Source organism: Nansenia antarctica, assembly GCF_963989245.1.
Source record: "Nansenia antarctica genome assembly, chromosome: 1".
Taxonomy (NCBI): domain Eukaryota; kingdom Metazoa; phylum Chordata; class Actinopteri; order Argentiniformes; family Microstomatidae; genus Nansenia; species Nansenia antarctica.
In genome coordinates, this window is record NC_137674.1 from 99539834 (window position 1) to 99552186 (window position 12353).

The 12353-nt window shown below is 47.2% G+C and overlaps 1 protein-coding gene across 1 annotated transcript in view; it reads left to right on the top strand.

The window, feature by feature from the left end:
• The window catches only part of syde2 (synapse defective 1, Rho GTPase, homolog 2 (C. elegans)), a gene marked incomplete at its 3' end in the record, with an annotated part of 42410 nt that overhangs the window by 18563 nt on the left and 11494 nt on the right, over window positions 1-12353 (top strand). The window contains exons 3-4 of the mRNA XM_080528317.1: window positions 385-1616; window positions 6621-6747. Of these exons, the coding sequence (XP_080384443.1) occupies window positions 385-1616; window positions 6621-6747 (1359 nt within the window). The remainder of the gene's footprint in view (window positions 1-384; window positions 1617-6620; window positions 6748-12353) is intronic.

The window sequence follows — 12353 nt, forward strand, 5'->3', positions numbered from 1 at the left end:
GGAAATTGACTTGGTCTGGTTGGTGCATAAGACATAAAGATACAAACAACAATATAATAAACAAAAAAAACAGCAATGTAATAAACCACACTATATAAGCAAAAATAGTTTAAAAATAGTTTAAAAGAACTATTTCAACTCCCGTTATCCTGAAAGACTCCGTTCCTTTCAACCTGTTGGTCCGTTCGTAAGACGGTAAGCCAGAAACAAAGGAAAGCTGGCTCTGAATGCGATTAGTTTAAGTTCCAAAGAACCCTTCCCCCCCTCTCAGTGTCTAGAACAATGTTTAGTCTATGATCCTGGTGTATTTTTACTGTTTGGCCTTGGTGTTAATCGAGTTAATCACGGTATCTCTCTGTGGCCTTGTTGTTGTTTCCTGTGCAGATGGCCCCGACCTGCCCAACCCTGGCTTCTCACCCCCCTCCAGCCCCAACCCCACCAAGAAGGGAAGCTCCATCAACTGGTCCTTCCCCGACAAGATCAAGTCCCCTCGTACCGTCAGGAAGCTCTCCATGAAAATGAAGAAGCTTCCAGAACTCAGCCGGAAGCTTAGCATTAAAGGGACCCAGAGCAGCAGCAGCAGCAGCAGCAACAACAACAGCGGGAACGGAAGTGGGAACAGCCAATCAGAGGCAAGGGCCCATTCTCCCAAGACCAATAGCGGGTCAGAACCAGTTTCAGCTCCTTCAAGGCTCTCCCCCCCAGGGGTCGGGCAGGGAACAGCGGCTAGCCGCAACGTCATCTCCCGCTATCACCTGGACAGCAGCGTGTCCACCCAGCACAGCTACAGCAAGAAGAAGAGCAGCGGGGGCTCCAAGTCGGCCAGCAAAGGAGGCTACCTCAGCGACGGGGACTCCCCAGAACTGGTCGCCAAGTCTGGGAAGCACGGCTCCTCGGAGGGGAAGGGAGGGAAGGGGAAGGACAAGGACCCGGCATCTGGAGGGGGTGGTGGAGAAAGAACAGGGGGAGGAGGAGGAGGTGGAGGTGGAGGAGGAGGGCTTGTAGTAGGAGGGACCCCTAAGCTCCACGGCACTGAGCTGGACATCGACGCGTTCCGACACTACAGCTTCACGGAGCAGCCCAAGTGCACGCAGTACATCTCGGGCCTCATGAGCCTGCACTTCTACGGGGCGGAGGACCTGAAGCCGCCGCGCGTCGACTCCCGGGACGTCTACTGCGCCATCCAGGTGGACTCCATCAACAAGGCGCGCACCGCCCTCCTCACCTGCCGCACCACCTTCCTGGACATGGACCACACCTTCAACATCGAGCTGGAGAACGCCCAGCACCTGAAGCTGGTGGTGTTCAGCTGGGAGCCCACGCCCAAGAAGAACCGACTCTGCTGCCACGGCACGGTGGTGCTGCCGGCGCTCTTCAGGGTGACCCGCAGCCACCAGCTGGCCGTGAAGCTGGAGCCACGGGGGCTCATCTATGTGAAGCTCAACCTGATGGACCAGTGGCAGAACTCCCTGGACGGGGGAGGGCCACACGGGGACCGGGAACCCAAGGTGTTTGGGGTGGAGGCCTGGAGGGTGGTGGAGAGGGAGGGCACAGGACTCGCGGTTCCCCTGCTCATCGAGAAATGCATCACGGAGATCGAAAAGAGAGGCTGCCAGGTGAGTTCATTCATGGTCATGTTTGGCTGATTTGAATACATCTTAAAAGATTCAGTGCAATTAAAGTACCTCTGAACGGTTCTCTTTTGTGCGGCATTGGCTACAGAAAACTATATAACATGAATGCTAATGTCTTGGCACACGGCTAAAGCAAGCTAACTAACAGTATGTACCTTGTTAGCTTGATAGCTTACAGACTTGAAGAAATATGAAAAAGGCCTTTGACTTGGCTTGTCAGTTAGCAAATATACTCAGGCAGGTTTCCATTGAATAGCAAGTTATTGCATTGCCTCAGGCCCTCAGTCACCAAGCAGGTCACCAAGCCGAGTAGCCTTTTAGTGCAGCATTCCGTGAGAACAGTACATGACCAGAGGCGGGTTGTGATGCTGGCTGAATGGCAGGCTCGTCATGACGTCACAGGGCTGCTTGTTTTCCAGCGGCGAGTGGCCTTTGTTTGATAGAGTGAGAGAGAGAATGATCTAGGACATGGACGGGGGGGGATGGGGGGGGGTAGCTTTGCGGCTGCAGATGTGCCATTTGAGAACCGTCCCCGTCCCCCGCCCCCACCACCTCCTACTCCTCTTCTCATTTGAGGCCCAGTGCCATAGGAGAGAGACTCCAGCTCTCATTTTTCCTAATTAGACTTGAGACGCCGGCAGTAAAAGTGTCTGGCTACTGTTCTTTCTCCTGAGCGATCCCTTCTTTGGGGGATGGGGGGGGGGGGGGGGGGATGCCAGGGGCAGCGGGGGCCACTTAAATGGTAAATGGTATATGGACTGACTTATATAGCGCCTTATTCCAAAGTGCTTTACAATGGCCTCTCATTCACCCATTCACACACACATTCTTACACCAATGGCGGCAAGCTATCATGCAAGGTACGGCCAGCAATTTGGGGTCCAGTGTCTTTAGGGTTGGGTACCGTTTGGGTTTTATCCGGTACCGGTACCTAACCGATACTTTCAAAACGGTACCGGTACCAAAACGGTACTTAATTCGGTACTTTTGATTTTTAAAAATGACATTAAATAGTTAAATATACACTCAAATTAAAATAAATGAAAATAAAACTCCTGAGCCTTGGGGACTCCATTAAGCTGGGGGTGCCTATCGTTGGTACTGATGTCGAATACGAGTACACACTTGTTCGGCAGCCCCTCAAGGACATCAGAATATTCTTAGAAAAGGGATCTAGTGAGAAGGCCTGCATAGCCCCCCGAACCAAGAAGACCAAGAGGAAATATAACTCTGATGAACTGGAGCCCTCCACCTCGTCAAAATCCAAACTCTGTTGCCGCTCTACTACTACTCCCCTCCCCCTCTCTGGTCCATGACGATTCATTTTTCAGACACAGTAGTAGGATAAGGACATATCTACATGATATATACATGATCTGACACAGTACCCGAATATCAAGAGATCCCCGATCATGTTGTCCACCTCGCAGAGCGCAGCCACACATCCGCACAACGTCATCAACAGACGCGTTGAATCCTGGAGTGTGCACTGTCCAATCAAAGGCTTGCGTTCGTAAACTCGCTCTGAGAGCGTCGCAGCGCACACTGGGCCCGACGTCATAAGGGGAGCAAGTCATTTGATTGGACAGAAGGCATTCCACGAGTGGTGATCAGAATTCCAGAACGAGTTTACGGAACGCACCCATAAGTCGAGCGTCGCGTTACGCCAACCCGCTAGCGGAAGTTGCTATTAGCAACCTTCTCGTTATCCTTCCGTACTCGCTGCTTTCACTGAGTGGAAATTTAACAGGCGATGTGACGTCGCGAGATAGAAAAGTACCGAAATGAGGCACCGAAATCTCCTTTGCGATTCGGTACGGGTACATACCGAATGTAAAGTAACCGGTACCTACCGGTACCGATTTTCGGTACCCAACCCTAAGTGTCTTGCCCACGGACACTTCGACATGTGGCCAGCCGGGGTTCAAAAAGCCGATCTGCCGACCCTGCGATCATTTGACGCCGGCTCTACCTCCCGCGCCACAGCCGCCCCACAGCCGCCACCTCAGGCCTCTCTCCAGGCCTCTCTCCAGGCCTCTCCACAGAGCTCATCTATCAGCCCCGCTGCTCCAGCTCTGGCTGGTCTCTACATGTACTGGCCTGGCCCTCACCAGCTGCCAGCAGGCCACTAGCCAGGAGCTTCCCTCTGTCCCTTCCCCCAGGTTTAGAGCACATCTATCAGTGTTCCTCTGGAGGGTCTGGATGGCTAGGGGGTCACTAGGGGATTCCATAGGCCAGTCAGTGTGTACACTCTGTGTGCCAGTGGCCTGGTTTGTTTGTAACATACATTTATCAGCTCAGCTGGGCCTTTGTTTGTACTCCATTTTCTCGTGTCTCACTCTCTTTGTCATTCCCACCTCTTTCTCTCTCGCCCCCTCACTCTCCTCTCTGTTGATTAAAGAGACATAGCTCAGAGGAGAGTGGCACTGGCGTAGGGTATCACTAGGGGCCTTAACCGGGCTGGGGGTAGGCTGAGAGGGGTTAGAAGGGGATCTACACCAGATTAGGGAGGAATTTATAGGACGTGTCATCAAGGCATGCAGGGCCAGACGTGTAGTATGTCTTTAGAAATAATTATGTGTATCCTAGATGGAGACTCTCGTTTCTCTCGTCTCCCAGAAATGCATGTCCCGAGGGTCTTTGAAGCTTTTAAAGCCTGGATGATTGTGTGGCTGTTTTGAAAAGGCTACAGATTTGTGTGGCCGATGTGTAGGCCTGGGTGTGCAATTTGGCGTGTTTACTATTTGTTAAAGACAGCTGCACTTAAAGAAGTTATATGTCCATACCACCAAACATGTTCTCATATGATTGATGGCACCTTGCTCAAGCCAACATCTGAAACATGTTGGAAAAATGGAAAGTAAGATATTTTGAGGAATTTCACATCTGGAAGTCAAGAAATTCCAGATTTCGATTTATGCTTTTTTAATGGGGAGCGTTTAGAATTAGAATTCCCGGTAACTACCTCAATTGGCTGAATTGAAATGACCCCGACTCTGATTTACGTCGTGTTCCTAGAAGCAACAAGAGGCGAGAAGTTGACATGCTTGAACATTTTGAATGGTGCAGGTGCTACGGCGACCCATAAAGATGTGTGTGTGTGTTTGCGAGTGTGTGTGTGTGTGTGTGTGTGTGTGTGTTTGCGAGTGTGTGAGTGTGTGTGTGTGTGTGTGTGTTTGCGAGTGTGCGAGTGTGTGAGTGTGTGTGTGTGTGTGTGTGTGTGTGTTTGCGAGTGTGTGAGTGAGTGAGTGCGAGCGAGCGTGTGTCTGTGTCCTTCCGGTCAGGAAGTCCCTGACTCACCACAGGAAACCATTCTGTTGTTTTTAATTAAGGTGAGGACAGGCCATTGTTTCCTATGGGTGATGTGTGTGTGTGCGTTGCTCAGGGACCAGCAGATAAGGGCAAAGGCCTCCTCCAGAACCAGCTGTCACCCCCCCCCCCCCGCGCCTGTGCTCCGCTCACCCTGAAGAAAGACCTTCTCCTGAATGGACTAGTTGTTCATTGTGCCCAGTGACTTCTGTTTACTCTTTCACAAAGCTAAATCCCTGCCTAATCTGTCGTTCTTTTTTCTTTTCTTTTTTTTGCCCCCCCCCCCCCCCCCTCTCTCTCATGTGAGGTTTGGAAATGCTAGACAAGAGGCATCTCACAAATAGTATGGTGGCTGGTCTGTGTAGACATAAGTGGCTGGATGCTGGAGCCTCTGGGGTTGTAAAACCAGAGATATGCAGCTTTGTGCCATGCTGGCTAGCTAGCTACTAGCCTCTTACTGCCCACTGACTGAGCGCGTTGCTATGACAACCACACCATGTCAGCCAACAAAAGGCCCTGTCTTAAAATAGAATAGGCCACTTTCAATGAAAGTATCGGATATCTATGTGGAGTGGAAATAAAGTTCTTAAAGCAGTTGGTTGCTGTTGGTATAGCCTACTTCTGCTCGGCTGGGTGTCCACATTAAATTGTCAAAAGAAATCCTCTGCACTGATGTTATGTAACAGTGTTTACAATATCGCAATTTTTTTCATTGTTGGTTTTGGTATACTGGATTGAAATTCATCTACAACAAGGCTATTGTACCTGAAGAGGATTCTTCGATTCATTAAAGCAATTTCAATGCATGTGCTGATTGAAACGATACAATCAATGGAACGAGTTCTAATGGAGTTGACCCCCGGGTCTCCGTCTGAATGTGGCCTAGTGACCACGATGTGTTGGCTGGAACACCGTGGTAATCAACCTCTGGTTGGTTTAATTGTCCTGAATACCCCAGTGGACACACACACACACACACACACACACACAGCCCAGTACCCCCGTGGGTTACGCAAGAGGATGTATTTACTTTACTAAGACCAATTGTTTTGCAAGAAAACAAGCCGAAGCGGCTTGTACCACCCAGGTGCTGCTGCCCGACAGTACCTGGGACTGAGCTAGCTGTTCAGAAGAGATTAGTAAGCTGCATCATTGAGCTGTTCATTCATTCATCCTGATCCCTCCGTAACCCCATGGGTTTCCTCGCTGGGTGGTGTTCACAGTTTACATGTTGGTCATTTTACCAGACGCTCTAGTGACTTCCACAATAAGCGTCGTTCACAGACAGGCTGGGTGTTCTGCTCAGTGACGGTGTACTGTTGAGCTGTTGACTGCTGTTTTGAGCCACTTCCCAGTGGTTTGTCACCCAGGTGGACCTACGGTTGTGTTTTTCTCTCACTAGGTTGCTTGGCTTTACTCGTCAAATGAACAGAAAGACTGTCTCAAATGTCGACTGATCTTTAGGACAGTAATGTCATTGTGTGTGTGTGTGTGTGTGTGTGTGTGTGTGTGTGTGTGTTGTGTGTGTCTGTGTGTGTGTGTGTGTGTGTGTGTGTGTGTGTGTGTGTGTGTGTGTACAGAAAGAAACCCATTTATTTAATATCATTTAATATTTGAACTAAATAGAAAGACAACGTTGGTGCCCAGTTTGACCTGGCAGCTGCGTGTGTGTTCCAGGTGGTGGGCCTCTACCGCCTGTGTGGCTCGGCAGCAGTGAAGAAGGAGCTGAGGGAAGCCTTCGAGAGGGACAGCCTTGGCATTGAGCTCTGTGAAAACACCTACCCCGATATCAACGTCATCACAGGTAAATAATTAAATACCACAAAATGTATTCTAACCCCTAACCCTGTGTGCGTGTGTGTGTGTGTGTGTGTGTGCACGTGTGTGTGTGTGTGTGTGTGCACGTGTGTGTGTGTGTGTGTGTGTGTGCATGTGTGTGTGTGTGTGTGTGTGTGCTTGCGCCTTTGTTTGTAGTAAAAGCATTCCAGTCAGCATACCAGTGTGGGACTGAGCCTGAGGGAAAGAGCCCTCACACGAACGAGGCTGTGCATTTATGATCCCGTTCCTCATTCCGTTCCACGCAGTACACTGAGCCCGTCCTCGATTTCTACCTCCACCACCAGCCTCTCCTGACGAACACACACACACACACACACACACACACACACACACACACACACACACACACACACACACACACACACAGACACACACAGGTACCATTATAAAACAACTCACAGACAGATAGCTATCATTATCTACACAATAATTACCCAGTTTCACTCAGCTCAAAGTAATTTCTGACTGATGTAGTATCAGTGACTGATATCAGTGGTTATTCTTGTCTGTGTTGCTCGGAGCATGTCAATAGTTCATGTCTAATCTTCCCTTGGGTTCAAGCATATCCATGAGATTAGCCTAACCAAAACGGTTCGATTGAAGACAACCAATTGTCTGTACTGTAGCTTATAATCTGCCATCTCATCTCAAATCTAATAAAGAATTCCGAAAGAGGGTGGAGAGAGAGAGAGAGTGGGGGCAGAAGTTGGAGAAAAAGAATCATGCTTGCTCATGCTTTTTTTTTTTTTCTCAGAAAAAGACTTGCTCATGCTTTTTTTTTTTTTTTTTTCTCCCACCAAAAAGAGGAAGACCATGGAAGCCAGGGCATTGTGGGATTTTCTGTTGGTTTTGGGAAGAGGCCCATATAGGCGTCCTTGTATCATGCCTGCTTTGATCCGCATGCATTTGCATGGCAGGGCAAAGAACACAGTTAACAGTTGAGCGGGTTAGAAAAAAAGGGCCAGCACCAGCGTGGATTGTTGGTTTTTGCTTGCTGTCTAAATTTGCTCTGCCGAGCGAGTGGGTGTTGCAGATGGGCTGGAGGGAGGGAGGGAGGGGGGGGGGTAGGTAGAGAGAGAGGGGGAAGGGTGGTTGGGCCTGGGCTGGGCTGAGAGTAGTAAAGGGGGTTGGGGTTATGGGGTGGTAAAGGTGGGGGGGGGGGGGGGGGGCAGCAAGCCAGGCCAGAGGCAGAAGAACTAATAAGCAGGCAACATGGATGAGCTAAGAGCACCGGTGTGTCACACAGCTAATTTAAAAAGCAGAGGTAGTGAGAGGGATTAGCCCGGGGTCAAGGTTCAATCCAAAGCTTGCAAAAACATGTTAAGTGCAGAGGCCATTCTTTGTTTTAAACAAAGTAGCCTAACAAAAAAAAACCTGATCATGACTGCCAGAATATATTCACATAAATTAACTGTGAATATGTTATTTTTGTTCGAGTGTCATTGGAGTGCGCCCAAGCACAGCATAATGTTAGTCATGGATTTGAAAAGATGCTTGTGAATTCAGTTAACATGTCATGATCATGATGTATTGATCACCAAATGAGTGTGTGTCTGTGGCCACTGTAATTGAATCGGGCTCTGTGAACAGCTGGGGTGGGATAGGACAGGGTGACTTTAATCAAGGGGGTGGGGGGTAGGAGCCTCTCTCTTAGCCCTCATTGATTTGGGACATTCCAATGCTGGGGGGGGGGGGGGGGGGGTTGGCAGAGCCCAGTGTCCACAGATGGTCTGGGACATACCTCAAGCTAAACGCGACCAGCCAGAGACTTGTTACACGTGAGACGTGTCAGTAATGCCACACAAGTTTATGTTTTTATGAAGTTCTTCTCCAGTTCTAATCTACCGTATTTTCCGGACTATAAGTCGCGGTTTTTTTCATACTTTGGCTGGTCCTGCGACTTATAGTCAGGTGCGACTTATATATCAATAATTCATAATCTCTGACTGACATGAACTGACATACGGTAATCTCTGACTGACATGAACCAAGGAGTAACTTCCGCTAGCGCCTCATACACGATAGAATAGCCATTATACTTGACAATGTGGACATTAAACACGACAATGTGGACATTAAACATGATGTTATGGACCTTATACACAATGTTATGGACGTTAGAAACGATATTAAAGTCATTTATTCCTTCCAGAGGCTGTTTAACGTTGCAATGTTGTACCCGCGAGTAGCATTTTGCTACTTCCGGTAGCGCTTCATACGCGATAGAATAGCCATTATACTCGACAATGTGGACATTAAACACGACAATGTGGACATTAAACATGATGTTATGGACCTTATACACAATGTTATGGACGTTAGAAACGATATTAAAGTCATTTATTCCTTCCAGAGGCTGTTTAACGTTGCAATGTTGTACCCGCGAGTAGCATTTTGCTACTTCCGGTAGCGCTTCATACGCGATAGAATAGCCATTATACTCGACAATGTGGACATTAAACACGACAATGTGGACATTAAACATGATGTTATGGACCTTATACACAATGTTATGGACGTTAGAAACGATATTAAAGTCATTTATTCCTTCCAGAGGCTGTTTAACGTTGCAATGTTGTACCCGCGAGTAGCATTTTGCTACTTCCGGTAGCGCTTCATACGCGATAGAATAGCCATTATACTCGACAATGTGGACATTAAACACGACAATGTGGACATTAAACATGATGTTATGGACCTTATACACAATGTTATGGACGTTAGAAACGATATTAAAGTCATTTATTACCTTTTAGAGGCTGTTCAAAGTTTCATTTTTCCTCCGCGACGCCATGTTGTTAGCCCCGCGCTAGCTAGCGGACTTTACACTCGATAATACAAGTATTCCTTAACCTTTCAGAAGAAGTTTCAACGTGAATTATGTCCTTCCTGGGCTTACAAATCCTCTCATGTCTCTTCACAGTGCCAGACTAGAGTCAAGCTCAACAGGGTCTTCTTTCCCCGCTGATTCCGCCAAGCCCGTTCCCTTGAACCATGCGACTTATAGTCCAGTGCGACTTATATGTGTTTTTTTCCTCTTCATGGCCCATTTTTGGCCTGCTGCGACTTATACTCGGGTGCGACTTATAGTCCGGAAAATACGGTAATCAGTTTTTACAGCCCCTTTGCGTTGATATGTTTGTGTTCATGTGTTGACTTCTGATTCTTGAGCCTCAAACCTTCGTATAATGTGGGGTTGTATAATAGTATATCATGTGGGTCAATCTTTCCAATAATGTAGTAGGCTAGCTGAATATACTGTAGCACCATAATAGGATTTGGTATTCTGTGTAGAAGTACACTAGAAGTGTATTACTAATCTCCTCATCTAAACACAGGGGGACTGGACAAGGACGGTTCGTATTTTTTAAAACCTGTATTTTCTCGACAGGAGAACAGATGTTGTTGTTGTTGCTCCTCCACCTGGTAGATAGATAGCTGGCGAACGCCCGGCACGCCACCTGAGAGCCTCGTCCACCACTGGGCAGGAAGCCAATAGAACAGGAAGCATCAGTGATGGGGGTGTTTGCTGGAACGGAGCACGGCCTGATGGGAAATCAGTCGGTACGTGTCCCGTCCCTCCTCTGAATGGAACGGAGGGCAGTGTGGAGAGGGCAGTGTTTGGAGGAGAGTAGGTGGCTGTGAACAGAGATATATGGGGGGGGGTGGAGAGGGGTGTAGAGGGCAGTAGAGGGGTGTAGACTGGGGGTAGAGTTGCCCTTGTTCAATTCCCATTAAAGAACCTGGCAAGGACTGGATAGATGGGAGCAAAATAGTTCCTGTCTGTGAAAGGAGAGTGAAAGAGAGCGGAGGACCGAGGGGTTGGGACTACTTTGGAATGAAATGCAGCACTGCTTTGTAGCTTAAAGCTGAAGGCTTTGAGACAGTGTTTCTGAGCTTAGTGGATGTGATGCTGGGTGTGAAGTATGTTTGTTAACAGGGATAGTGAGATACACAACCAAGGTTCCGTTTCATTCCGTAACGTTTATCACTCCATTCTGTCCACGTTCACTCCCCCCTTGACAGACCCTGACGGGCTGGATAAGTGACAGGAGACAAACAAACGAGTTTCCTAACACCAACCCAGTTGTGTCATGTCTTCTTTTTTTTTCCAAGCAATTTTTTCTGAGTGGGGGCAGTCCCACTCATGTTTTTAATTGTATTGGACAGATATAGTAAAGACATACAGGAGAAGAAGGGAGAGAAGGCATGTCAGCAGGGCATTCGGACGGATTCGGGCCAGCATAATGCAGGGCTTAAAGTACTCCGGCACAGTGCCGGATTTCCGGCGCGGGAGAATAATAAAAATAAAAAAAAACTGCAATTGCGGCATTGCGCCGACGTGGTGGCGGGGGCGCTGTTTCACAAATAACTTAGCTTTCGTGTTTGCTAGCGAAACAGCTGATAGTTGATGTTGACTGCTCAAGGAGAATACATATTTGAAAGTACAGAATGCCTGAGAGCCTTATATTGCATTATATTACATTATATTTTGAATGGCCATCTGGTGCCTGAATATTGTTTTTTCCTTTACATATATAATGACATTTCCATCATAAATTGATGGCAAAAGGGCACAAATTGGTGCATATCAATTCACCAGAATGCAAGAAATTAAGTGTTTGATGCTCGTTTAAGGACCCCCAGACAGCCCTGCTTCATGGGTCCCCCCCGATGTCAAACACCACTGGTACCACCTCCGCCTCATTTTGAGCCAGGAAAACCCCTGAGTAGTGACGGGAAGCCTTATGGGACGTGGTGCCAAGAAGGAGAATATAAGTGATAGTGGCTTAATAAGTAATCAGTTTGTTCTTTTAAAGACATGTATATATTTTATTCTGTATTGTTATAGTGATAGTGGCTTAATAAGTGATGCAATCAGTTTGGCCTTTTTAAAGACATCTATTTTTATTTTTATTTTATTAAGTATAAAACAGTATTATGAATGAATGAATGAATGGTCTTTATTGTCATTACAGTTTTTCCCAATTGCTAAAACACAAAAGCCAATTATCTAAACCAAATGACCAGTTCTCTAAACACATTTAATAAAACTAGCTCCCATTTGCCAAAACCATAAACACATTTCACATGAAGACACAATTCACAAAACACAATCCTCCTTTTCTCATAAATCTAAACACATTTTGTCTTGCTAAAACACAAGTTGCAAAAAACTCTGCTCAAAATGTCAAATTCTCAATTCTCAATTAAAGCTCATGTGATGCAAAATGCTTGCCATAGTCAGCAAAATGTTAACACAATGAACACACTGGCTTCATTCATTAAACATAACGACTCAAAATGTAAGACACTTGTTGCAAATGATTGTGGTGTGTGTGTGTGTGTGTGTGTGTGGTATAGTTCCATAAATAAATAAAAAAACATCACACTCTGAACATTGTTTTCAGTGAGTATTGTTGTGTGTAATGGATCCTCTGTAGTGTTTGCATTGAGTTGTGATACAGTACAGTATTGTACATGTTACGGTACCTGTGGGAATACGGTAACATTTTTCAAACCTTTATTTACGTAAAACTCGATAGGACAACAGTGCAACAACTTCGCGGC